This window comes from Spermophilus citellus, assembly GCF_964194105.1.
Source record: "Spermophilus citellus genome assembly, chromosome: 1".
In the NCBI taxonomy this organism is placed as follows: Eukaryota; Metazoa; Chordata; class Mammalia; order Rodentia; family Sciuridae; genus Spermophilus; species Spermophilus citellus.
This window is the reverse complement of record NC_138182.1, coordinates 117550269-117577742: the sequence shown is the minus strand read 5'-3', so window position 1 is coordinate 117577742 and position 27474 is coordinate 117550269. Positions and strand designations below refer to the sequence as shown.

Genomic DNA, 27474 nt, shown 5'->3' with positions numbered 1-27474 from the left:
AAACCATAGCCCCCAAGCCGCCGAGGAAATAGTGGCAGGCTTCTTTTCTCAACCAACCAGCCTGTTCACCGCCCACCCAAACGCACAGCCGGCCTGCGCCCGGCTCCAGCTTCAGATCACCAGATTCGGTGTAATCCGAGCGCCCCGCCCAATCTCTGAGATCTCAGAACACCAGGAGCGCTGGACGTGTGCTGGGCGTCTTGTCTCTGCACCCAACCGACTGAGCTCTTCCCATCACCTGAAGCACCCGAGCGCGTGGGCCAGGAGAGCTGCAGCCAGACTGCTCCAAGGTCAACGCCAAGAACAGGTTCCCGGGATGGCGAAGACGCTGAGGTCCACACTGAGTCTGTGAAGAGTAGGAAGGCCCCGCGGATGCTCGCCTGAGGTCAGCCGCAGGGCACTGCCCGGGCCTCGCGCTCCATTGTCCTCTGTTTTGTGAACCGAGCAAGGCGCCCTTGGTTCCTGGTCTCTGGAAGACCCTCTTCTGAGGATCTCCGGACAGAGCTCGCGCTCTGCTGGAGGTGCGTACAAACTGCTCGACTTTGACCTGGAGCGCGAGGTGCCCACCAAGGGGGTGACAGCACATGCCCATAGAACCCGGGTGAGCTCTCCGAAGGAGAGGCTGTTGCGGAGCCAGGCTCCAGGTGTCTCTGGGGCATATCTCCATCAGCATCCCGCAAAACAGGAGTTCTCTTCCAAGGGCTAGTCACCTGCTGGTCTCTGCTCCTGGGTGAACGTTGCAGAATAGCGATCCTCTTTCCATTTAAGGTCGAGATTAGGAAAATAAAACCTAGGAGCATTTGTCGTCTAGCTAGCAAGCTATCCACGAGATCCTACAGGAAGTATGGAATTTTGTATTTTTAATGCAAATAGATCGCCACACTCATGGTGCACCACACATTAAAGAGAAGACAAGGCTCAAGACTTGTGTGCCACAGAAAGCCTTTGCTTTCTATTTTAATGCCATGGAAAATCTACTTCTAAATCCACACATACTTGATGTAATTGTCTCTATTTTGCTTCTAAAAATCCCTCTTTGTGGCCCTTCGATCAATCACAGGCATGCATGCTTTAGACTGGCCAAACACAGAGTGCCCATTCAGCTGTAATCCTGTGTTCTCTATTCACAGCCTGGCTACAGCTCATGATGCAGTGAAAGAAGACCAGATGGGGGTGTCAGCATTCTCACCCCAGCAATGGGACTCTGTGAGCACAGTGAGTGCACACCTGGGCACATGGTGGTGTACATGACAGGGGGGCTCAGAATACCAAATGAATTTAAAATAAAAGAGGGAGAATGCAAGAGCAGGTCACTGTTACTTTCTATTCTTTGACACCTTCTTTCACCCACAGCAAAGGAGGGCAGAGGCAGGCAGTGTTGTATGGGCCAGGACTCAGTTTCCACCGGTGAAGAGCAAGATCCTCAGGAGAGTGGCGGCCACTCCATACATAGAAAAGGACCCGCGGAGGCCCTGACTAGAGGAGGTTCCTGGGCGGAGGGATGGAAGGAGGAGGGCAGGTGGCACCATAGCACAGGGGTACTCCAAGGTCTGGGAACATGAGAGAGCAGGGTGGGGCCTGCGGATTCAGGCTCAACTGGAGGTGCCAGTCCCTGTCCTGAGCAGCCCTGAGACCACACCCAGCTGCCAGCCTGCTTGAGCACCTGGCCTACCACAGGGAGGTCCATGGGCCTGTAGAGCCTGTGTCACCTCCAGCCTCAAGTGACAACAAGTGCACAGACACTGAGCCTCCTATGGGAGAGTGGGGGACTGGGTGTGCAGACGGGTCAGAACAAAGTGGGACTAAGTTGTAGTGAGGCCACCTCTGTGCGTGTGGCTTGGTTCCTTCATGCAGATCTGGATAAAAATTCAGAAAAGAAGGAAGCACTCTGTTATTTTTTACTTCAGTGAATATTTAAAAAATCACACACAGAAAATTAAAGGAATTTTTTTTCTTGCATTAAATAAATGGAACCCAGAATAGCGCGATCCTCTTTCCATTTAAGGTCAGTTGCTGATACAGTCACTTCACCCACGCTAAGGAATACACACCAATACATTGACAACCCAGCAGGAGGCAGTTTTGTGCTTCCATAATGTTATGGGAATGGGTGAGTTGGTTTTGGTGGGGGGGGGGCGTTAAACCTCAAGGCATTTGACCATTGAGCCACATCCCCACCCCTTTTTAAAACATTTTTATTTGTCTGTTTATTTATTTATTTATTAGTGACAGTGACTCACTAAGTTTCTTAGGGCCTCACTAAGTTCCTGAGTCTGGCCTTGAACTCACAATCCTCCTGCGTCAGCCTCTCAAGCCACTGGGATTACAGGGATACAGCACCACACCTGGCTAGGGGTGGAGTTTACACTCAGGTGCTTCACCAGATCCAAATGCTGTCAAGGCTCAGGCCTGAGTCTTCATCACAGATGTGGGCTCAGGGGCCCTCTGTGTGCTGAACATGGGCTTTGAAGTGATTGCTTCGCCTTGACTGGTTCTCCATAGGTGACCATGGGAGTCTACTGGTACCTCCGTCTCATTTGTCCATGTCTCTCTCTCCCCTTCCCTGAAGGAACCAGTCACAATAGTGCTTTCTACCAGAGTCCCATCTGAACCAAGTCTCACCTGCTCCTCAGTGTAAAATAAAGACAGCAGGCCACAGTGTAGAGAATTCCTCAGGGCTTCATAAATGAGGAACGTGTATTAAGACCCTAGAGAAACCTCTGGCACATAGGTGCTCATAATTGCTATGAGCAGTAATTATGCACCACAGAGTCTCTGAACAGCCATTTGGCACCCAGCAAAGAGCAGCACACACAGAAGTCACATTTCTTCCCAATTACCCCTGTCAAGCATGTCCATAATGCAAGTGATAGATGCAATTTTAGAAACCGGGGCCATCACTTTGAATGACACAGTTTAACCCAGTCTCTGCCACAGTTTGGATTGGAGTGTCCCAGGGCCACGTGTGGAAGGCATGGGCACCAGCTGTGGTGCTGCAGGGAGATGGTGGAGCCCTCTGGAGGCTGTGGGGGGAATGAGTCTTTGAGCTGCCCTGGAGAGGCAGGTGGGGAGCCCCACACACTCTCTGCTTCCCAGATGCCAGCAGGGGCGACTTGACCTCTGTGTGCGTTCCCTCCACCGTGTCTGTCCTGCCACAGGCACAGATGGTTGAGGCCAGCTGACCATGGGCTGGGACCTCTGAAGCCATGACTCAGTCTTCTCATACCTAAGGAGGTTGTCCCGGGTGTGGTGTCACAGTGACAGAAAGTGACAGTGACCAACACAGGATCTAAAACATGATCATTTCAACATGAAGTACGAGTGAGACTGTAGGTTTCATATCAGGTGTTTAAAATTCACTTATGTAATTATTCATTTTGGTCACAAAGCTTTCACTGGAAATAATTCATATTTAAAAATCATGAAGTTTGTTATGGGAAAAAGAGATTCCTGTACATAGGTTGTTTCAAATATCCTTAAAATATTCCAATAAGTGAAACTGAGTCAGGGATCAGGTTCTCCATCTCTCAGCGATCAGCTGTGGAGCTCATAAGGCCTGCCGGCCACCCGCTGAAGTACACACAGACACGTGTTTAGCGGTGCCTAGGCACGAGTCTAGATCCCTCTCGGTTTGCTTGGTGCTACCTTCTAAAGTTCTCTTCACCCATAATATATTTACTTATGGAGACCGTGTGATGTTTCAATACACATGTTTTATAAAGATCAATCAAAGGTAATTAGTATTTCCACCATTTTATGGATGAGTTATTTGCATTGGGAGCATTCAGAATTCTCTACTTAAGAACCAATTCTGCAGTAGGGCTTCTGCTGCCCGCCTGGTGTTCTCCAGACATGGGCCTGGACATGCGTGGTCCTCTGTCGATTCTCCTGTCCTGTCGGCTTGCTTTCTTTTGTGAGGGCTCTGAAAGTTTCGCTTCCCTACGTTAGTTCCCTCCTCCTGCAGCCTGGGACAGGAACGTGTTTGAAGCCATTCGCAACAGATGGAGTCTTCCAAAGAGAACAGTTACTGTGTCTGACCAGATTCCAAAAGGAAATTCTTCACCCAGTCGTGAATGTATGTGTTTGTGTGTATGTCTGTGTGTCTGTGTGCGTGTGCACTAACACACAATATCAAGGTGCACGTGAAACAGACGGGACCTGGCATGACTACAGGCAGGATTGTAGCTTGGATCTGGAATGTCCCTAAAGGCCCCTGTGCTGCAGTCCGGGTCCCCAGCTGCTGGTGCTCTTCGAGCTAGAAACTTTGAAAGGTGGGACTTAATTAGGTGAGGCTGGTCACGGGTCACTTTACTGATCCCCCCTTGAGAGTTCTGTCATCATCCAATGCCCTCCATTCCCAGATGTGCATGTTTTCCATATTTCAATTCAGCATTTCTGTAAAAGGGATTTAATTAAAAAATTGATGGGTTCATTTAATACAAAAAAATTTCAGAGAAAGATAAGTTTATGATGGTATAAAATAAACTGACCCGGATCAAATGTCTATTAAAGGTCAAGCTTTTGAAGACTCTGAGTTGTGAACTACACCATAAAGACCTCATGGGGGGCCTCATAGGCCAGTGTTCCTGCTGCAGCTTGATTTCTACAAGATACTTAACTTATTTTATATCAATATATATACAAGGCCCACTACAAAAAACATTTTAAATTACTTTTGTCTATTACATACAAGGTTTCATAGACTGGAAATAGGAAACTAAGTACTTTATAGCCAGGCTCAGGCTGGACTGGGAAATTTTGGTAGACTATAAACAAATAGAAGATTTCCTGAGGTGGGTCATAGGAGAAAGTTTCAGAGATGCAGTGCTGAGCACCCAGTCTGAAAGGTGTGTCCAGTCGACAGCAGGGGCGTTTACTACAGCCCTGTGTTGTAATATGGGCAACCGAGCACACCGCCTGCTTTCTGCATGCTGAGTGCTGTAGCCACCTCCCCTTGGCTGTGAGGACCAACAGAAGGGATGGACGTAAAGCCTGCACACAGTGAAGGTGGTCAACAAGCATGGCTTCCATCTTCAGGAAGGAGGCCGTAAGCAGACTGGAGAGGGAGCTGAACTGTTCCCTGCTGTGAGAGTTCCTTCCCTGATAACATGAAATGGTTTTGGGGTAATTTTTCCCACTGATAATTGCAGGTTGCACCTGTAGGGTTCTGGAAGTGTTACATGACCTGGAAATTCTGGAGAAGGTGGGATTTATCACAACGTTAGAAGCCATGCCAGATGTTACTTTCATAAATTACAGAACATTATTAGCACAATATCAGGAATTTGCACATTAGATACAAACAAGTTTTGGTTAAGAGAAAAGTGCCTGCATCCAAAAATATAATTTACATGCAAAGAAACACAGATGTGATGGAATCATATGCTTAAATCTGTAATGATATAAAGTACATCAGACAGACAGGTATAATGGTATACACCTGTAATACCAGGTATTCAGAAGTTCAAGGCCAGCCTGGGAAAATTAGTAAAACTCTGTCTCAAAATAAAAATAAAAAGGATTGGGGATGTAGCTCAGGAATAGAGTGCTCCTTAGTTCAATCTCCAATACCTTAAATATATCAAGCATATATTGGAGCAAAAAGTGAAACTTGTGATAGAATTAAGTACCTTGTTTTGAACTGCAAAATTGTTAAGGTCATAATTTTAAGTTAAAATATTTTCACCAAATAGTGAAAATCAGAAGGACTATATAGTCAAGTTGAATCCATAAAGAGATGCAAGGAAAACTCTGAAATTATAAATTATTAGCTAAATAAAGTGAAACCCAGGAAACATGGAAGTTTTGAAGAGATAAGAACTTCATAGAAAGCTCACGGAACTTAGGAACAAGAATCAAAATCAAGAGTATAGTAGGAAACCTTTGCAATTTCCATAACAGTAAGATATAAAGTAAGGGGGGGTAAGAAAAGGCTTACTGTCTACGAGAACATACACCCTGAAGTTGTTGCTAAAAGGCTGTGCAGAAATTCAATCTCTAAGTAGAAATTTAAACACTTCAGTAGATGCAGAACAACAACAAAACCCTGAAACTCTGGGTGCCAGCTTCGACTTAGTCCTGTTCCCATTGCCGACTGCTTCTAACCCTCCTGAGGACTTTGCCCAGAGCTGACTGGATGTCCTTGTTCCTCAGGCAGTAGATGAGGGGGTTCAAGGCTGGAGGTACTGTGGAGTAGAACACAGACACCAGCAGGTCTACAACGGGGGGCCCATCAGCCGCCGGCTTTAAATAGGCAATTGCACCTGTTCCCAGAAATGTGCTCACCACAATGAGGTGAGGCACGCAGGTGGAAAAGGCTTTGGACTGGCTCTGCTTGGATGGAATCTTTAACACCATGGATAAAATATGCACATAGGAGACCACAATGCACACTAAACATGAGAAGGCATAGCAGACCCCGACGGCCACGCTGGCCTCGATGATGGTGTGCTCTGCAGAGCAGGTGAGCTTCAGCAGGGCAGGCACGTCACAGAAGAACTGGTGCACCCTATTAGAACCACAGAACTCCAGAGAGAATGTCCCAGCCGAGTACAAGACTCCCAAGGCCCCTCCATTGATCCACGACAGGGCCATCAGCTGGACACAGAAAGCGCTGCTCATGACAGCCTCATAGTGCAGAGGGCGGCAGATGGCCACATAGCGGTCGTAGGACATGGCTGTGAGGATGCCAATCTCCGACCCAGCCAACAGGACCACCAAGAAGAGCTGCAGCACACACCCCAGGAAGGAGATGGAGTCCAAGAGCGTGAAGGAGTTTAGGATGGACTTGGGCACGGTAGCAGAAATGAGACACAGGTCCAAGAAAGACAAATGCCTAAGGAAAAAGTACATTGGGGTGTGGAGACGGCGGTCAACAAGCGTGAGCAGCAGGATGACCAAATTCTCCAGCGCAGCCATGAGGTAGATCATCAAGAAAAGCGTAGCCTGCAGCCACAGCACCCGGCCTTCAGCCAGCCTCAGGAGCAGGAACTCCACCACCAGCGTCCGGTTCTTCATAACTTGAGTCAGGAGCCAGTGTCAAGAAAAAAGTAGGTAAAGCAACACATCAGCTAGAAACGTCACTTGCTCCTTAATTTCTGAGAAGAGTAGAGGTGAGCATAGTGATGGAGAAAGCTTTAAAATGCCAAGGTATTCGCATACCTAGTGGACCCATGAGTCAGACAACAAAACCCTGCAATATACCTGGACTCAAGTTGATTGCAAAAAAAAAAATAAGAATTACAGTTCCTTCCCTGAAAACATGAAATGATTTGGGGGTAATTTTTCCCACTGATAATTGCAGGTTTGGCTACATAATTGTAACAGGGTAATACCTTTTTATATAAATAACATCCTACTTGTTTAAATTTTTTTTGTGTGGTAGAGAAGTCTTGAATAACACTTCTGCTTCTTGTGTACTGCAATGTTTTAAATAGTTGCTAATTTGACCTAAATCAAGACCAGCAGTTGGCTGAAGCTGTTGGTTTCAAGCAGGATCCTAAAGAAATGTTGGGCTGGGGTGTGGCCCAGTGATGGAGCACTTGGCCAGCATGTGCAAGGCCCTGGTTCAATCCCCAGCACCACAAAAGTAAAAGAGGAAAGGAGAGGAGTGAGGAAGGAAGGAGAGAGGAAAGGAGGAAGGAAGACAGGAAGGAGGGAGGGAAGAAGGAAGGAAGAAAGAAAGACAGGAAGGTCTTTCTATAGTTGGCCATTTCATATCTTGAGAAATGTAGCAGCCAATTCAGTAGAAACTTGACATCTGAGAAAGAGGAAGAGTAAAATAAAAATAAACTAAAAAAGGAAATATTCATTATTATTAAGTGATGCTGTTTTTTATTGTTTACTTCTTTTCTTTTTTGAAGGACATTGAGAAATTAAATTTAAAAATTCCTAGACTCAAACAAGAATAGTAGTGATACAACATACCTGAGCCTCTGGGACACTCTGAGGGTGGTTCTTAGAGGAAAGCTTACAGCGTCAAGTGCCTGTGTTAAAAACAGCAAGATCCCAAGTAAGCAACCTAAAGCCGCACATCAAGGCCCAGAAAAGCAGGAACAAACTAGTTCCAAACATGCAGAAGACAGGAAAAGATCATCACAGCCCAAATTAATGAAATTGAGAATAAAATGTGGGGATTGGCATCAAAACAGACAGGAAGACCAATGGAATAGAATAGAAGGCACAGGGACAAACCCACATAGATACCACCACATGACACTCACCAATGGTCCCCAAAGCATAATGTGGAGAAAGGACAGTAGGGCTGAGAAAACTGGATACCCACATGAGCAAGAATGAAACTCGATCCCTGCCTCTCACCCTGCATGAAAATCAACTCAAAGAGAAGCTGCTAGAGACAAACCAAGACCCAACGCTCCAACATGTTGGCACAGCACCAGCTTCCTCAACACAACCCCTGAGCTAAGGAAACAAAACCAGAAACCAGGGAGTAACGCCGACCAGATTCTGCCTGCACATGTTCGAGCATACCACATGCATTCCCATCTTGTACATAACTATGATGCACTAATTTAAATAAATAAATAGAAGAAAGACCTGTAGATAGTGGAGGGATGGGGTTAGGGTGGAGGAGAGGGAAGGGGCTAGTACTGGGACTGAAATGCAGAAAACTGTGTCATGTGCATTTATGAATGTGCCAAAATGAACTCCAATGTCATGCAAAACTGCACTGCACTAGAAATAAAAAAAGTAAGTTAAAATGTGAAATCTTCCTTGCTGTAAAGTGATCTTACATTTATTATCCACTTCTCTTTTATTTTGAAGGATCTTGATTCCTCCCCCCATACTTTCGTTAAATAGTGTAATTCTTTGGTGAAAGTGCTATTTTAGTGTCTATTTTGCTTCTTTAATGTGGATATTAGCATAGTTAAAAAAAATTAGAAAGCCATAAAAATTACTTTGAAAAAAAACTGGTTTTCAAAAACACAGTGACATTTTTCATGACAATAGCAACTCCTAAGACTAAGCCAGGTGACGGTCATAACATTCTAGGCCTGATGTGATTAGCACCAGGACCAGCACGTGTTAGACATGTTCTCTGCACCCAGTAGAGCAGCAGGTGTGCTGCTACCAGGACCAGGGGCCTCTACTAGAGGCCACTCACACATCCAGGCTAGGGAGGCCTGTACCTGTTCTTGCCCCTCAATCGATCATCCTTAGCCCAGAGTCCTGGATTCTGCTTTAGCATTGCCTCAGGAACACATTTTCTCAATGTCAGAGGCTGCTCCCATGCACCCTGATGCCAGAGAAGTGGACTTTGCCCTCCAGGCTCCTGATTCAGACTCCTTCCACCCCAGGCTTCCCCAGCCTTGTCCTGCTCCTGGGTCTTCTGACAGGTGCCTGTCCCCATCACTGCTGTTCACCCCAGATAGACAGCTTCAGCCGTGCCACTGTTCAGAACGGGGTTCCTAACTGCTGTCCTGGTTGGCCTGGTCTGTGTTGGCAAGGCTGTCCAGCTGAGCTGAGGGACGTGCTCTCTGAGTTCTCCAGGATGGCGGGGCACTCTCCATGGAGGACGCTAACCCGGGAAGCTTCTCCGTCCCTAGCCTCTGTTCTTCCTCTCCACCTGGAGAGACAGCTCAGAGTCTCACCTGTTTTTGGTTTTTTTTTTTGGCAGCAGGAGGGTGTGGGTAACCAGGAATTGAACTCAGGGACACTCCACCACTGAGCCACGCCCACAGCCTTATTTTGTATTTTATTTAGAGACAGAGTCTCACCGAGTTGCTTAGTGCCTCGCTTTTCCTGAGGCTGGCTTTGAACTCGTGATTCTCCTGCCTCAGCCTCCTGAGCCTCTGGGATTACAGGCCTGTGTCCGACTTCTCTGTTCTTTATTTGGCTTCTGCACCCGCCAGGGCCAGTGTGGTCACTTCTCACCTTGGACAAGTAGTGCGATCTGAGCAGCGCAGTTTCACTCACAGCCAAGAATCAAACCCCTGCTTTCACAATAAAACAAAATGAACATTTTAAATGAGAAGTTCTGTAATGTAATATTAGGATGTTATTTGGAATAGTAACATTTTAAAAACCAAAAAAGTTAATAATTCTATTTCCACTATGCAAAAAAAAATGTTTTGAAGTTGTTGTTTTTTTAACAAATTAGGGTGTTGGTGAGGAATAGTCATACTTTGATGTTAAAAACATGCACATAAAAAAATGAGCCACAAAACACTCAACAGTGTGGGGCTTTCTCTCGCTCCCTTGGACGTACCTGGACTTCCAGCAGGATGCTACAAGACAGCTTTCTCTCTTGTGTTCTTGTTCTGGTGCTGGGATCACACCCAGGGCTTCGCAAGCTACATCCCCAGCCCCCAGGTCCTCTGCTCAAATGCTCTTGGTTACATTTGTTTTCAAGGATAATGAATCAATAGGAGAAAACTAAATAGGCGGTGGAGGAAAGAGCAACTGGTAAAATTGGGCATCAATTTTATTTTATTTTTAGTGAGAACCAGATGAGAATAATGTAAATCAAAGAATGAGAAAGTAAACTGAAATGTGATGGGGCTCTTGTTTGATTGGTGTGGAACCAGGGATTGAGCCCAGGGTGCTCTATCACTGAGCCAGGGTCTTGCTAAGTTACCAGGCTGAACTCAGACTTGCCATCCTCCTGCCTTAGCCTCCAGAGCAGCTGGGATGACACGGCACCTGGCTCATATGAGGTGCTTTTAAGAGGCTATAAGGTGAGAAGCTGTGTTGAAACAGCAACCAAGACACCCAGAACTACAGACAATACTACCCCACACCTGAACACCCATACTGGCACAGTGCACATACACGCATGCATGCACACCTGTGCACACACATATACACATGCACACACACAAGCACACGCAAACACACATGCATGCACAGCTGTGGACACACAAGCACACACATGTACATAAGCACACATGTGACACACAAGTATGCACAGAAGCACATGCACATATGCACACACACATACACACATGCACACAAACATGCACACATGTGCACACACAAGCATGCACACAGGTGCACACAGGTACACATGCACACACTTTTCCACACTGCTCTCCAGAAGGTGTGCTCTGAAAATTAGCCTAGGCTTTCAGAGTCTTCATATCAAGAGTAACAAGTCCTTTCAGTTTCAATAGTAATGACATTGTCTACTTAAATTCTCCAAGAATGCATTTCTCTTCCAACTTAAAAGTTGAAAGACCCATCCACAAAGGAAACCTCTGGCTACCTTGCACACTCCAATGTGCTTGCTGTGGGAAGGCAGCACTGGCCCCAGCGTAGGCAGCAATGGGGAGCCTGACTCAGGTTGCAGCTCAACCCCACACTCTCCTCTCTCCTCTGGCGAGTGCCAAGCTTGGAGCAACTCTGAGGGCAGGTTCCCAGCCAGCCAACTTTCCTCATGTCACCTCCCTGTGCTTCCAGGGTCCAGAGCGAGCAGCAAAGCCTCTGGAGTCTTCCCACACCACATTTGGCTTCAACAGCAAATCTTCACCCTGGAGGGCTCCACCCTGGAGGGCCAATCTCCACCCTGGAGCTCACTTTGATTGCTTGAACCACACTCCTCATGGCCATGTAGGAAGTGAGCGCTGGAAAGCCTGCTGAAGCCTCTGTGGGCTCTGCTTCACAGAGGACACGGCACAGCAAGGCTGTGCCCCTCTGTGCCAAGACACTCATGGGTCCAGAGAAGCTCCACGCGATGGGGCAAACGTGCAGCTGTCCCATCCAGCTCTACAGAACCAGGGCACGGAACAGCCCTGCGTCCCCGGGGTTCTGCTGCACCCACAGAGCTGGGGTAGGGCCAGGTACAGACACCTCTCTACTGTTCATATACAACGTTAAAGTAAACTCCCACTCTGGGCAGGAAGAGCAGGTGAGGGACAGACAGGATGGAAGAGAGAAGTGAGGGCGGAGGACTGGAGGGCCGCGGTTGCTCCTGTGGAGCCTGAGCTTCCTGGAAATGCTTCCAGTGCCCAGAAGGGTCCATGGGAACTTCCCACGTAGAGCGGAGCCCAGCTCCAAGTCCCACCCTCCCCTCTGCCCCTCAACTCACTGTGGCCCCGAGGTCATCCTCCACATGGAAGTGTGCTCCCACTGACAGGCTTCCAGTTCTGGGGCAGGAGAACTGTGCTTAGTGGCCTTGGTCTCGGGCACTTGTCCAGGAGGGTCAAGTCTTTAAAGCCGTAGCGAGCAGGCCTGTGTGACTGCCCGGGCTGCTCCCCGAGGCGCTCCTGGCTGCGCTGAGATCACTGCTCACACCCCAAGCCCAGGAGGCCAGGCCTTCACCACCCCCAGACTGAGCCCAGCCCACTGCCCTTTCCTCCAGCCTGCAGAAGGGGAGCTCCCTCTGGGTCTCATTAGGGTAACTCTTAGTAGTTCCTTACCTATTTGCTGCGTGTAGGTGACAATCATGTCCTAAGACGCTCATTAGCTTCTAAAGCATGTAACAACTAATTTATATCTGCATGCCCACTTTCTTCCCATCTCAGCTCAGTTCTTGTGGAGAGGGACACTGACCCACAGTCCTTGGAGGTGGGGGTCTGTCGTGTGGGCTGTGTTAAGTCCCACGGCCACTGAGCTTCTCTTTTCCCCTCTCCCTTCATGCACATCAGCTTTGTCCTTCTTCATGGCTGAGTAATACTCCATTGTGTAGATGTGCCACATTTCCTCACGCATCCATCTGTTGATGGCACCTGGGCTGACGCCGTAACTTGGCTGGTATGAATTGTGCGGCTATGACCACCAAGTGCCTGTGGAGCTGACTTTAGTTCTTTTGGATAAACACCAAGGAGTGGGACAGCTGGGTCATCGGATGTCTCCATTTCCGGTTTTCTGAGGGACCTCCGTACTTCTTTTCAGAGCATTCGTACTCATTTTCAGTCCTGCCAACAAGATGGGAACTTACCTTTCCCCACATCCTCAGCAACATTTATTATTATCTGTATTCCTAATAATTTCCATTCTAACGAGAGTGAGATGGAATCTCAAAGTATTTTTAAAGTTGTAAATGGACACACAGAATCTTTATTTTTATGTGGTGCTGAGGATGGAACCCAGTGCCTCACACACACTTACACTAGCCCCAGCCCCAGCCCTCAACATACTTTTGATCTGCATTTCCTGGTGGCTAGGGATGGTGAACATGTTTCATGTATTTGTTGGCCATTTGTATTTCTTCTTTCGAGAAGTGTCTTTTTAGGTCTTTGCCCAGTATTAACTCAATTGTTTGGTTTTGGTGGAGGTTATTGCTGCTGTTGTTTTTGGTGGATTTTTTTTTCCTTTCTAAGTTGTGCATATTAATACTCTGCTAGAGGAGCAGCTGGCAAAGACCTTCTTTCCAATCTCTTCATGCCCTTAATTGGGTAAAGAATTTGTGGTATAGGTACTCAGCCCCAAAGAAGAATAAAGTTCTGGCATTTGCTGGTAAATGGATGGAGCTGGAGAGCATAGTGCTGAGTGAAAGAAGCCAGACCCAGAAAGTCAAGGGTGGAATGTTTTCTATTATATGCAGAAGCTGGATAAAATTAGGAGAATAAGGGAATGGGGAAATCTCTTGAAAATAAAAGGAGATCAGAGGAGCACAGGGGGGAAAACTGTGACTTTCACCTTTTGTATACCTATAAAGCATGCATTAAAAAATAACTACAGACAGAAGGAAGCCTGGTAGACAGAGGAAGGGCAGGGATGGGGGAGGGTCAGGGAAGGTACTGGGGCTGCAGTGGGACAAATTCTATTTACTGCTGCATGATTGCCTCACACGACTCTCGATATCATGTATAAATCACTAAAAAAAAACCCCATAAAATTCCTAAATTTGTTAGTTAGAACTCCAAAAGAATTCAAAAGATATGTCGGCATAAGAAATGGCTTAAACAAACCCTGAAAGCAAAAGCCTGGGAGGAAATTATTGGTAAGTGTGACCGAGTAAGAGTTGGACTTGTTTTTTAACAACAAATACATGATGTTGAAAGATAGTCTCAGACAATATTTCAACAACGTGTAACCATCAGTTTGCAGGATTCATAGATAATATAAAGTAATTTAAAAACACAAATGAATTGATAATAAAGCACATACATGTGCAATTTAGAGAAAATACCCAGAAGGCAAAGAAACATTAAAATTTGGTCAAATTCAGGAATGAAAAAGAAGAGGCACAGCAAAGTCCAAATTAGATACTCCACTATAGTTATTAGAAAAAGTTTTCAAGTTCTAGCAATACTAAGTGCCACCAACATTGTGGGCAAAGGACAGTGACTGGCGTGGGTCCTTGTGGATTCCGGAGAGCAAGGGCACTCTGAGATCATGGGGTCTGTGTTCCTGCAGGATACTGGGTGTGGGGCGGCCAGGCATGGGGCAGCCAGGCAGACAGACCATGATGACTCCTAGGTTGAACCCGGAACTTACAAGGGTTACGGAGAGGGCAGGAATAGCAACCTCCAGCCATGCACCATGAGGCATCACTGCAGGTAGAAATCGTAGGAATAGAGTGAGTTGTAGATGTCATACAGCTGCATTCACTCCTGGAGCAATCGGCACCAACAAGGAATCTGGCAGTAGACAAAACTCCCATTTCCCATTCTTGACACCTCTGATTCTTGTGAACTGGAGTTTGACAAATTCATGAAATGTTGGTGCTCCTAGACATGCCACCCATCTGGCGCTGTTTAATGTGGGGAGGGGGGCTCTGTGCTCTGAGCCAACTGCCCCATAATTTTTATATAAAAAAATGCTTCCTAACAAGGATAGTTTAATTCTTATCCCACCAATAGTGTTTTGTAACATGAAGTTTTAATTTTCTTTTCACTGTTGAACGATCAACTCTATTTCAGTCATAGGAGGTCCCAACACCATGAAACTGAAAGATTTAATAAAAATACAATGAGGACATTATAGTTGGTGCTTTGGGACAATATCTGGGCATGAAATATTACTAATTTGTCTGTTAGTTCAAACTTCCTGTCTGATTTATTTTAGGGGAGAGAGCCCAGGGCCTCACCCATGTCAAGCCCAGTCCCTCACCTTTGATTTTGAGATGTGCTTAGGTTTCCTTTACACTTTAATTTGTATTATTCATTCTAAAAACAAACAAACAAAAACAAAACAAAACAAAAACACTACTCTCTGTTTTTCAGATTTTATGAATGATTAACATATAAAGCCAGAGAAATACCCTTTTCCTTCTTTGGTAACTTTGCCATTTGGATTTCTCTCTCAAGTGACGGGAAAGGTTCTGAAGCCTTGATCTGGGAAGATTTAGTAGAAGGCCATGTCTTGGTGAACTGACCCCAAGTACCCGAGGGACAGATGGAGCCTCCTCCCCCAGGGCTCCCCACACCCAATTACTCAACAGCAAAGCATTTCCGTAGGAGGCTCTGATTTCTCATGAGGCAGAGAAAACACAAGATAGCAGGAGGCAGGTTGGCTGTAAGGGGACGTGGCAGGATGGGACCAAAGGAACAAGGAACAGCCTGAGAGGTCTGAGGACCAAGGAAGATCCCGCCAAAGCATCCTGCATACCAGCACCCATGGAATAATGAGAGGCTGGGAGAAAAGAGGGTGATCTAAGTCAGGAGGGAGGGGAGAGGGTGATCAAAGTCAGGGAGAAAACCATGGAAGGGAAGAGCAGGGACAGGTGAGTGTGGAGTGGCTCTGGGTGGGAAGGCGCTGCATGCCCCGGGGTCATGGGAGGGCCACTGTCTGCGCACTCCACACAACTCTACTCTGCACACAGCTCTGTGGCCAGCCGCCAGGGGCCTCCTCTCTGCCTGCAACAGAAACAACCTGAGTGCAGTCATTTTTAATGACACGTTGCTTTGGGTATGAGAACAGTTATTTTCTTTATTCATTTAAACTTTCTGGGTATTTAAATTACATATCATATCTAGTCAGTAAATCAACATGCATTTTTTTATAAAATGAACAACCCTGGTAATTAATTTTAAAAATAAAATGAAAATTTATTCAAAAGTAATAATCAAACCATGTTCTTTCTCTGATTTTTAAAAACTCTTCAATCATGTGCCAAGAACATCTTAGAATGAGTTCAAAACCCATTCAACTATAGAACGATAGACACATAGATTTTTAGAGATGACGTAGTCACAGCTTCAAACCAATCTTCCTATGTTAAAAGCTGTGCTCTGCCGTGGGACCCCGGGACTGGTGAGCACCACTCCACCTTGGGCAGGTTCTTTACACCTGTGCTGTTCCTCGTCTATAAGAGTCTGTGCTGTGCCCCAGAGTCCTCAGGATTCAGACCCAGAGCAGGAGATCTGAGGGCTTGTGGGCAGCCACCAGGTGCCTAGAGGACAAGGGATATGATCTGAGGGTGGTGAACAGGAGGACATGGCCGGGCACTTGTTCTCTGTGCAGCATCTCTTCCCTCTGGGAGCAAGGCAGGCACCTGCCACCCGGGGTTACCAGAGGAAGAGGAGAAAGAGGAGGACGGGGGAGGATAGGGGAGGGTCCGTGCCTCTGCCTGTGCTTGGCTGCCTAGTTCATCTGCACCCCGAGGCCCATGCTTGGGGCATGGGTACTGAGCCCCAGCTCTGCCACAGGTTGGCCTGGGTTTACAGTCCAGGTGCTCCTGGGCTCCTGTTTCCCAGGAGAACAGAACTTGTGCGCTCAGTGCTCCAACTGCAAGTGGTCGTTACTATTGCAGACTAACTTTTCCTGTGAATGACACAGGCGCTGAAACGTGTTAGCTTTGGGAAATTAGGGAAAGACATTATGTAGCACATTTTGCTAAAGAGTATCTTTTCTCTGTATTTCTTCTTGTCTGAGTCACCCTTGATATAAGATCAATTTTCTCTTCATTAGGATAATTAATAATCTAGGTGCTTTTTGTTTATTTTTAACTACAGTGGGCATGAAAGAAATCTTTTCCCCTCCACTTATCTTAGACTCACTGGCTGGAGCCCTGCCAATTAGAGAAAACACAAATTTATAAAAGAAAAGCACCGTTCAGTCTATTAAAAAGATCCATGCACTTGGGAGCACTTAGGTGAGTAGCTCAGAGGAGGGATCTAAAGGTGGACTCAGGCAGCGTCTTTACAAAGAGTGAGTGTTCAGAGCAGAGGCAGGCAGAGGGAAAGCCCAGTTTCTGGGGGTGGTGACTGTGGGAACTGCTGGAAGGCCAGGGTCATTTCTGCATGGCTCGTCATCGGGGCTCCTCTGGGTCCCTGGGCTGACAGTCATCGCCTTGGGGACAGGTCACCCTGTCCCAGTGGAGCCAGCAGCCAGGGAGATTTCCTTATAGCTCCTATTTATTTCCAGCTGCCTTCAGCTCAAAAAATAATCCTATCACCAGAGGAGCATATCTGGGGGTGACGTGCTCTGTACCTTCCCTTCCGCCAGCCAAGCAAACCTGGGCAAAACATGTCACTCTCTGAGCTTCAGGGTATTTGCCTTCGACTTTAATTGGTCTATAATAACTGTACAAGTCCAGGTACAATGGGATGGCTTTATAAAGGAGAAGGCTGCTAGACCATTCCTCAGGTGTGGTCCAGCCAGTGTCCACTTCCAGAAGCTGTGTAAGTGCAAACCCACAGACAACCCCCCCACCCTCAGAGGATGAACTACACCTGCCCTGGACTCCACCCTCAGGTGCCTGTTAAGGCCTGAGAAGCACTGCCTGGAGGAGGTCAGAGGCCCCTTCTGCCGGACGTTAGGTAGACCCATGCTGTGGACGCATCAACCCGCTCAGCCTGGGTTCTTCATGTGCTTGTTGACACAGGACATGTGCAAGAAATTCTAGTTTCCTGGAGGAAGTGTGGCACGGGGTGGTGAGGAAGGTGGTACTGGGGATGGAAAGCTCCTGCTCTCTAGAGAGCTCGTGGAGTGAAGCCACCCCAATCCTGTGGTCTCTGCTCAAGAGTCTGCCCCCAAGAGCAGGCTCTGGTCACCTGCATGCCTGACAGGAACAGCTTACCAACGCATGTAAAGTGGTGTCCAGGGTGCACTAGAGAATGAGAATGACACTGAGAATGACATCCTGTTCTTAACCGGCTCCCTGCTCCCGCTTCCCCATGAGGGTCAGGATGTCCCCGTTGTGTTAAGCGCTTTGTTCAATATGGACTTTTGCTTCTTTTTTGTGAGAAGAATGCATTGCCTTAATAAATTTAAATATGAAAAAAAACAGATCAGAATTCTTATACTTGACCTCTGAATGTTCTTTATGGGGACGGAGCTTATAACTTAGAGAATCAGTTGAGAAGCCAAGCCTACCACGGGTGATTATGGTCAGCACTTATGTCTGGGGGCTGCCTTCTGAACCTGTGCCTTTATTCCAGGGTCACAGAGTGCTGGTGGGCCCAGCTAGCGCGGCAGGAGGCCCAGACGGGTGTGATTCGTGAATGTGGAGTTTCCTGGGCTGTTGGTCGACTGGAGTGATGCTTTCCTCTGTGCTTTACTATCATGTTTACCACGCCTGGCTCCAGCGTGAAGCCAGCGGTCAGCAGACACCAGCTTTCATGAGTGCTTCTTTGTGAGTCCTTCCAAGGTGTGGTCAAGGCTGAGTGGCCCTCTGCCTCCTGGTCTGCAGGTCCCTGCCATGGATGCTGGCAATGAGACGGAGGGCAGGGGCTTTCTGCTGCTGGGCTTCCCGGGACCCCAAGCCCTGCAGCTCTCACTCTTTCTGCTCTTCCTGGTGATGTACATCCTCACAGTGGGCGGCAATGTGGCCATCTTGCTGCTAGTGAGCACCTCCCGCCAGCTGCACACCCCCATGTACTTCTTCCTGAGCAACCTGTCCTTCCTGGAGGTCTGGTACACCACGGCCGCAGTGCCCAAAGCCCTGGCCATCCTGCTGGGGAGGAGCCAGAGCATCTCCTTCATCAGCTGTCTCCTGCAGATGTACCTGGTTTTCTCACTGGGCTGCACAGAGTACTTCCTCCTGGCCGCCATGGCCTACGACCGCTACCTCGCCATCTGCCACCCCCTGCACTACAGAGCCATCATGAGCGGCCTGCTCTCTGTGCAACTGGCCCTGGGCTCCTGGGTCTGTGGCTTCCTGTCCATTGCAGTGCCCACGGCCCTCATCAGCGGCCTGTCCTTCTGTGGCCCCCGAGCCATCAACCACTTCTTCTGTGACATCGCGCCCTGGATCGCCCTGGCCTGCACCAGCACGCAGGTGGTGGAGCTGGTGGCCTTTGTGATTGCTGCCGTGGTCATTCTGAGCTCCTGCCTCATCACTCTGGTCTCCTACATCTACATCATCCGCACCATCCTCAGCATCCCCTCGGCCAGTGGCCGCAGCAAGGCCTTCTCCACCTGCTCTTCCCACCTCACCGTGGTGCTCATCTGGTACGGCTCCACCATCTTCCTCCACGTGCGCACCTCCATCAAGGACGCCTTGGACCTGACCAAAGCCGTGCACGTCCTCAACACCGTGGTGACCCCAGTTCTCAACCCCTTCATCTACACCCTCCGCAACCAGGAGGTCAGGGAGACTCTACGGAAGAAGTGGAAGAGAAAATAGCTCTGCAGCACAACTGTGCCCTGTCACGGCCCCTGCCACCTGCCCCGGGCAACAAGTGGGAATGCAGAGGCTTGAAGGCAAGCAGCCGTTGATTCAGGGAGAGAGAGGAAAAGAGGGAACACAGAGACAGAAAGCCTGAAGACCCAAACCAAAGCACACAAAGTGGGCATGCTGGCCATACATCCATACACAATGGGAACAGCGGCTTTTAAGACTTTAAAACAGAACTTAAACCTCATACATTAAATTAGCTCTCCCCCTGGCTTTTCTTTACAAACTTGGGGCAATTATACAGAGGGAAGGGGGCTTTGCCAAAGCTCAGGGCCCATCAAAGCAGGCCAGGTGACCCCTGCCACTCAGGAGGCAGGTGTTGGGAGGCATGGCATCCCTCCCAGGCTGCTTCCCCCTTCTCCATGCCCAGCACCGCCATTGCGGGCAGAGCTACGAGGCTCTGCTCTCTGCCTGCTCTGGATTTCTGCCAAATGCCACTGATGGCAGCTGACCCCCTCACTGTGATGAACTCTGATTGAAGTGCTGACATGGCCGACCGTCTGGTGTGGGTCATGGAGGCTTGGCGTCCTGTTTCATAGGTGTGAGTCACAGTCCCACTGTCACATATGGTCGGGCTGTTGTCACTGTGAAGGCGGGCTGTTGTTATGGTGTGGAAGCGAGGTGTCGCCCCAATCTCTTGCTAATGCAGGGGCAGCAGAGGGGAAATGGCTGGATGGTGGGAGCTTAACCTAAGCAGCCCATGCTAGATGGAAAGGACCAACTAGGTGGTAGCTGCGGACAGGTGGGCGAGGCTGGAGGAGGGGTCACCCAGGCCTGGAGGGTGCATCTTCCTGGGCCCCTTCTCTCCCGTCTCTGCTTCCTTTCTGCTGGGATGAGCTACCTCACCCGGGCTCAGACCAGTGGAGTCGGCCATCGACTGCTGGGACCTCTGAAACCATGAACCCAAATAAACTTCCCTGCTCTAGGTTGTTCTTGTCTGGTGTTTTGGTCACAGCAATGGAATGCGACTAACACAGCTGCCAGGCTCAGCCTCGGCGGCAGGCATGCGGGGCTCACAGAGGTCTGAAGTCCCCAGAGGTTGGGGGAGCACGGACTAGGTTCCAGGAGACCTGCAGGTGACTGCCTGCCTGTAAGCCAAGCCCCTGAGTGTAAACATGTCACCCATAGAGGACTGAGTACTTCCAGTCCAGCGTCATGTGCAGGCCTGGAGTCTGAGCTTATGCCACCTGCACAGAAGACAAGTTCAAGACCCAAATCACCATTAAAGCAGGATTAAGAACCCGACACCCCACGATTACACAGACACAAGCAATAACTGATCCACAGGATTTCTCAACACAAGGCTTGTGGCCGCCCTCTCCTGCCTGGACGGCAAGGGGGCAACAGTGGGGAGGTTGCAGATGACAAAGTGGAGCCCAAAAAAACACGGACACCACAGAGGTCAGAAGGCACAAAAATACGTAAAGGAATTGAAATTTTTTTCAAAAATGACAAACATATAGTTTACTTATAAATCAATATATTTAACAGTTAAACTAAGTAAGAGATGATCAGCAAAAGGTAAATTCATAGAAAACTGAGACGACATTTTACGTTTGTTTGACTGGGAAAAGAATCTTTTGGTGATGCCACGTATCAGCCTCACAGAGGGGAACCTGGTAACACCTAGTCAAGATCATAGTGTCGTCCTCACCATCTGGAGGTCAGCCTAAGCAAATACATCCAGGTGATTTCTATGGATATAATGTTATTTACAATATCAAAAATCAGAAAGCATTCAAATAAACCTCGGTACAAAATGGATAAATGAATTCTGAACCATGCAGAAAATCCCAAAATAGTGTGCAAATACAACAAGTGCAGAGCGTCTTCTCTCTGGCTGGCATGCACTTAGGACATGTGAGTGAATAAGATGGAGAAAAATGTACCCTTACACTCTGCTGGGAGGAGACAGAACATAACTAAAGAATGAGAGATTGTGAATGTGTTCAAAGATGATAAGTGCCCTGGAACAGATGCATTGGTAGGACACAAATTTGTGAGAGTGTGTGTGTGTGTGTGTGTGTGTGTGTGTGTGTGTGTGAGAGAGAGAGAGAGAGAGAGAGAGAGAGAGAAAGAGAGAGAGAGATTGAACCCAGGGGTACTTAACCACCGAACTACATCCCCAGCCCTTTTCATTTTTTATTTTGATACAGGGTCTTGCTAAATTGCTTAAACCCTCACTAAACTGCTGAGGCTGACTTTGAATTTGTGATCCCCCTGCCTCAGCTTCCCCAGCTTCTGAGATTATAGGTGTGTACCACCATGCCTAGCCCAGGAAATGTTTTGAAGTCAGTCATTTGAATTAATTAAAAAAAATTAGGAGACAAAACAATAATCCAAACAAACAAACAAAAAACACTATGATATTTAAGAGTACATTTGAATATAGAAAACATGCAAATATGACTGAGTGCAAACCGGATTCATGGAACTCTGGCTGTGCTGAGGGAGGGGAAAGTGGAAGATTGGATTTGGAGAACATAAAATTTTTCATCTGCAACTTGCTTCTAATGAAAAAAATCTGAAGCAAATCATTTGAGTCAAATATGAGGAATTTATTCTGAACACAGTGGAGAAATAAAGGAGGAAGGGACATGAGCAGCATGAGGGGCATCGTGAGGGTCTTCAGAAGTGGAGGTGGCAAGCTGGGGACACACAGGAGGGTCTGTCCCACCCCTGAGAGCAGTGGGGGTCTATGGGAGGCCCGGAGAGCATGCTGGCTGGCGGGTGGTGAGGGCTCTGCTCCATGGGGTGCCCTCCTCTACCGCTTAGCTTCATGGCTTTGAACAGGGAGATCTTGGGCATCTTCCAGGTGAACTGCACAAGACTCACCCAGGAGGAACCCGCCCGGCACCTTCTGCTCCACCCCCTCTATCTTAGGTGGCCCATTAATTTTTTGAAACACTTCTTATCTCTTTTCCTGATGCAGGATCCATCTCCCTATTACCCTGCTTTGTCTTAGGGGTGTGCCCTGCTTGGCTTCCGTGCCTGACTTTCCCACTTAGTGGTATTTCCTGCCAGCACCAGCGGGGCACCCACCTCCTGGTCTCCTTCACATCTGCACAGCGTTCCCCGGGTGCACATACCACGACTTTATTCAGTCTCTTCTGCTGGATACCATGGCAGTTCCCACCACCTACCATTGCAGTGGTGCTGTGATGGATCAATTTGCCCAGCTGTGGAATCTCTGCATTCTCAGGCTAGAAATGCACACCAGGTGGAGGCACTAGGAGCTTAGTTGCCATGTGCCACATTTCCCAGTGGGCTGTGGGCTGGGGGTCTGAGGGCCCTGCAGCCCAGGATCACCACCGTGCGGCAGGATTGCAGCATCCACAGCTTTGCAAGGAGGAAGGCACAGGAGACCCTTTCAACCTGCCTCTGTGTTACTAATGTGGAGCTCACCATGAGAGATGCACCCTAGAAGTGTGGGTATTTCTCTCCATGTGAGCTGCTGAGGGGTTTTGCCTCTTTTCCTAGGCTTTTTGCTATTTCTTTAGTCATTTTTTACTATTTTTATAATTATGGACATTAACTCCTTTATGATATTCATTAAATTTTTTTTTTCAGTTAATTTGGACCTTTTGAATGTATTCATTGTATTTCCCCCCACACATTTGAAACACATTCTCCTTGGTCAAATTTACCAATTCAGTAGAATAGAAACTGTTGGGAGTCGCCCCAGCTCCAAAGACTAACTTCCCCATCCCCCAAGAAGAGCCATCCAATGGTGAGCCCTGCTGGCTCACATGATCCTGCTGTCCAATGGTGAGCCCTGCTGGCTCACATGATCCTTACCCACCAATTAGAACGCATCCCAAGCCAGCTGCCCAAAAACCATTAAATTGTTAAACTGTTTCAACTGTCAAACCACCCCCGGCTCTATAAATATGCAGAGCTGCCTCAATAAAGGGGCATTTTTTTCTCCTATGGCAAGCAGAAACAGTGAGGAAGTTCAGAAACAGTGAGGAAATTCACCTGCGATGTGGCCCTGCACTCATGACTCACTAATGATTTGGAGAGTCTATTAGAAGGCCAGTCCTTCCTCCTGGGTGATAGGCAACATTTCCCACTTTTCCATCTAGAGTAGTTATTGGTAGCATTTCAACTGTTACATTGTAATCTCAGAATCACTTTTTCCATTGACTGGCTCAAGGAATGGATGTAGTGTTATTTTTGCCAAATGGCTGTAGAATTATTTTAACCCCATATACTTAAAAGACTGCATTTTCCTCAGTGAATTTATCATCTGTTAGATCCCTTCCTTTCTTCTTTTCTTTTTCTTTTTTTTCCAGATGGCTAGATACCATCACAATTGTACTAAATGGCACGACAGTCCATTGGTGTCCAGAGAAAAATAATGAGAACAGGAAAATATCTTTATTAACTTTTACAATAAGTTGCGCGGGGGCGGGGGGGCTCTCCCACTGAGCAGCACCCAGCCAGGCCTCATTCAATGGCTTTATTTATCACTTTGGTTATTTCCACACTAATCAGATATGACTTTGCTTCAGGAAAGGCTCCGATTTCCTAGAAGCTGTGTGAGGCACAAGTCCTTCACATGGCCACTGTCCCCATCAAAAGACAGAGGAGTCAAGGCTGACTTTTGGGCCAGGCACACCAACAACATGAAGATCATGAACCGTCCAGTGAGATGTTGGGATGTGCTGTCACAGATGCCCATAACTTCCCCATGTCCCCCTGCATATCTCACGGGAGTTGGCAGAGGTCGTGCCCGTGAGGTTAGAAAACAAACGATGCAAAACCATCTCTGCACATTACACACACAGGGAAGAATCTTGAGAGAAAGGATGCTGAGCAACACTTTGCAAATTGATAGGGTGTGAAACTAAACTTCAGAGAACCTGTGCGGTAACCCGGCACACTAGCTGATGAAACTGCATGCCGTGTGGGTAAGGTTGATGATCCAGACCCTGCTGTGTGTGCTAGAGCTGCATCATGAAGTCAGTGGGTGAAGGAAGACGGCAGATGGCCCCTCACTCCCCATGGGAATTTACCACCATTCACAGCAGAGATGGGAGTCACCTGCATGTCCCAGAGGAGAGCCTGCCAGTTGAGTGAGCACTCGTGTGAACCTAGTGCAGACGTGGATGATTCTACTCATAAACACGTGCAGACACGAGCTCTCAAGGTGAGGATACACACGTGCCCTCCTCTGACTCCCGAGATGATCCACCTGGCCGCACAGGCACCCAGAGAGCACCCAGAGCACCTAGCTCCCAGCCATGAGGTCTGACACCACCCTCCAGGAGGGCACAAAGGGACCCTTGGAGAGGTGGCTTCCAGGACTGGATTATAAAAGAGGAGGACAGAGCTTCCTAAAGTATCAGAAAGTAAGGAATTGGAAAAACAAACAAACATACTTATCTAGACTTGTCAAGATGATTAGATGGAATAATAATCTGCTGTATTTTTCAAAATGACTAAAAGACTAAATCTCACTGTAAAAAAGATAAAGTGCAGCAAATTATATTTCTTGCACGTTGATTATGTCAAAAACCCCCAAGATTATGTATAACTATAATACACCAGCAAACACATAACGTTATTTACAGATTTTAAAAAATGACAGATAAGGTGAGGGCTATGTTAACTAGATTGATTTAACTGCTCTGCACTGTATGCGTATATCAAAACATCGCATTCACGCCTTTACACAGCTGTGATTTGCCAACTAAAACAGTGCTGATAATATTAACTATAGTAATGATGAGAAACTCCCTGTGCCTAGACTAGAATGGTTTGTCACAGGTGGCAAAGTGTCCTGTTCTGCAACCACAGTGTGGAACACAGGTCCCCAGGTGTGCTGAGATCAATAAAGACCGAGGGAGAACCGGCGGGAGACACGTCTGCACCTGAATGTGCCAACTGCTCCAGACACCCTGTCCCCGGGACGTGGGTGCTTTCCTCCCCACTGAGACCTGCCCATCGTCCTCCTGTGGAGACGGCAGCAGGGGACAGTACTGAGAGGCCAGGAGCCCTGGGGGATGCCACCCTGCCCCTGAGCAAGGCCAGTGCGATGGGCGCTAGGACACTCGGGCGTCCCCTGCAATGTTGTGGGAAGGCTGTTCCCTCTTGTGCTATAGACAGTGTCCCTCTCACATTCTCATACCCTGCGGTGGGGGTGTTCTGCTTCTGTGGTTTTCACTGAAGAAATAGGCCTTCGTCTAACTGGGGGACCAACTGGCAAATCCCACTTGAGGGACTTTCTACTAACTACTGCCCTCAAGACTATCATGGACATCAAAACCAAGGAAAATCTGATAAGGTGACCATCCCGAAATATGACATGGTCACAGAAAATACAGAGGATGCTGGGGAGAGCAGCTTTTCCCCCCGTCCGGCAGCTTGTTTGCAGGTGTGTTTCTCTTTTCTGTGTCGCTGACCACCAAACCCAGGGCCTCTCACCCACGGTGGTGGTGGGGGCCTCTCCCACTGAGCAGCACCCGGCCAGGCCTCATTCAATGCCTTCATTTATCACTTTGCTCATTTCCACACTAATCAGATATGACTAATGGGGTTACAGAACTTGGGGTGAAAGGGAATTCAATGTTTTATCTTTCCATTTTTTTTCTGAAAATCAGAAACTCTTCTAAAAAATATTTTTTAAGTAAAAAGCTAAGTGTCCCAACCAACAAGATTTTTCTTAGCTCATCAAATTTATTTTTCCAAATAGCAGGTTGTCGCATTGCAAAATGTATGACATTTCCAGATTCTGGGGTGTTGTTTGGATTCGTGCTTTTTCCGCTATGCATTTACCAAGGAGATGTGTTTAAGAGGCAGTCGGTTCTTTCCTTGGTGAATAAACATAAGTGACTCCGTGACGAAGCCTCCATACTGACGTCCGCACAGGACTGTCCTGCACGTCTGACCCTGGAGTATTCAGATGTTTATTTGTATAATTAATTCAATGTTGTTGCTTTTTTTTTTTTTCCTGTTTGGTCATTAAAAGGTGAGAAAATACCTTCAAAACGTTCTCGGATCAACACTGAAATTTCTGCCATTCCACATAAAAGTGCATTTTTGTTGTACTTTCACTTGTTTTTAAAAATATTTTTGTCAAACACTTAACATACGGTGATGTCACAAAAACGGGCCTGTGGCATGGGGAGCTCCAGGGACCTGTCCTACACAGAAGACCACTCTGTTGTTAAGACTGTCAGAAGGAACATGGAGGGACTGGGATCTAAACTGTGACAGTGACGTCACTGCTCAGTGAAGTGGCAGGCAGGTCAACCCCGAGGGAGCAGCGTCTGCTTCACCCCAGGCCCAGCCCAGGGGCAGCTGTGGGTTGGCCACACCCTGCACGTCCCTCCTTCTCAACAGAATGAGATCTTGGTGTTTTGAGCCAGCTGGCAGTGCCATAGGGGACAGGCCAGAGGCTGGTTGGTCACCTCCTGCCCTTGAAAGCATCTGGATACACACCACCTGCAGCACACTCAGCCTGGGACAGGGAGTGGGGCGCAGGGGACAGGGCAAGGGCCCGAGAAGGAGGCTGTGGATACGAGGATGCCCCGGGGAAGGAGGTCTTCCAGGGGCTTCCGGATATTATCATGGGTAGGGGGGGTTGCGCATCTGTGGCTAGAAGGATACTCAGGAAGTGACCACAGGTCCTAGGCAAGCCCCCAGGCTGGTGCTTGGGCTCTGCTAAAGGAGACGGAGGGCATAAGGGCTGTGCCAAGGGCCCCACTGTGCACTGAAGGAGCGCCCAGCTAGGAACCACTCTGCAAAGCCTGGGGTTCTTCTTCCTATCTGGATGCTTAGATTTAGGGAGACGTCAATTAGCTCACTGGCCAGCTGATGGAACTTCAGTGACCACACACAGGAATGTAGTAATTGCAGAAATAGTTTGGAAAAATCTCTAAACAAAAGATAGAGAAAAGGCACTCAATAAAATTGTTTCAATATTCTTCCATTTGAAAACTCAG

At 47.8% G+C, this 27474-nt stretch overlaps 2 protein-coding genes and 1 pseudogene across 3 annotated transcripts in view; 1 reads left to right on the top strand and 2 right to left on the bottom strand.

The window, feature by feature from the left end:
* The window catches only part of LOC308647923 (olfactory receptor 2T3-like), a 668743-nt pseudogene that overhangs the window by 80041 nt on the left and 561228 nt on the right, over nt 1–27474 (bottom strand). The window lies entirely within an intron of this gene.
* LOC308652328 (olfactory receptor 14K1-like) lies at nt 6073–7017 on the bottom strand (the record flags this gene model as incomplete). Its single annotated transcript, XM_081300070.1, has 1 exon — nt 6073–7017. The coding sequence occupies one exon, from the start codon at nt 7015–7017 to the stop codon at nt 6073–6075; it is 945 nt and encodes a 314-aa protein (XP_081156196.1).
* Nucleotides 18548–19474, top strand: LOC308655860 (olfactory receptor 6F1-like; the record flags this gene model as incomplete). Its single annotated transcript, XM_081306215.1, has 1 exon — nt 18548–19474. The coding sequence occupies one exon, from the start codon at nt 18548–18550 to the stop codon at nt 19472–19474; it is 927 nt and encodes a 308-aa protein (XP_081162341.1).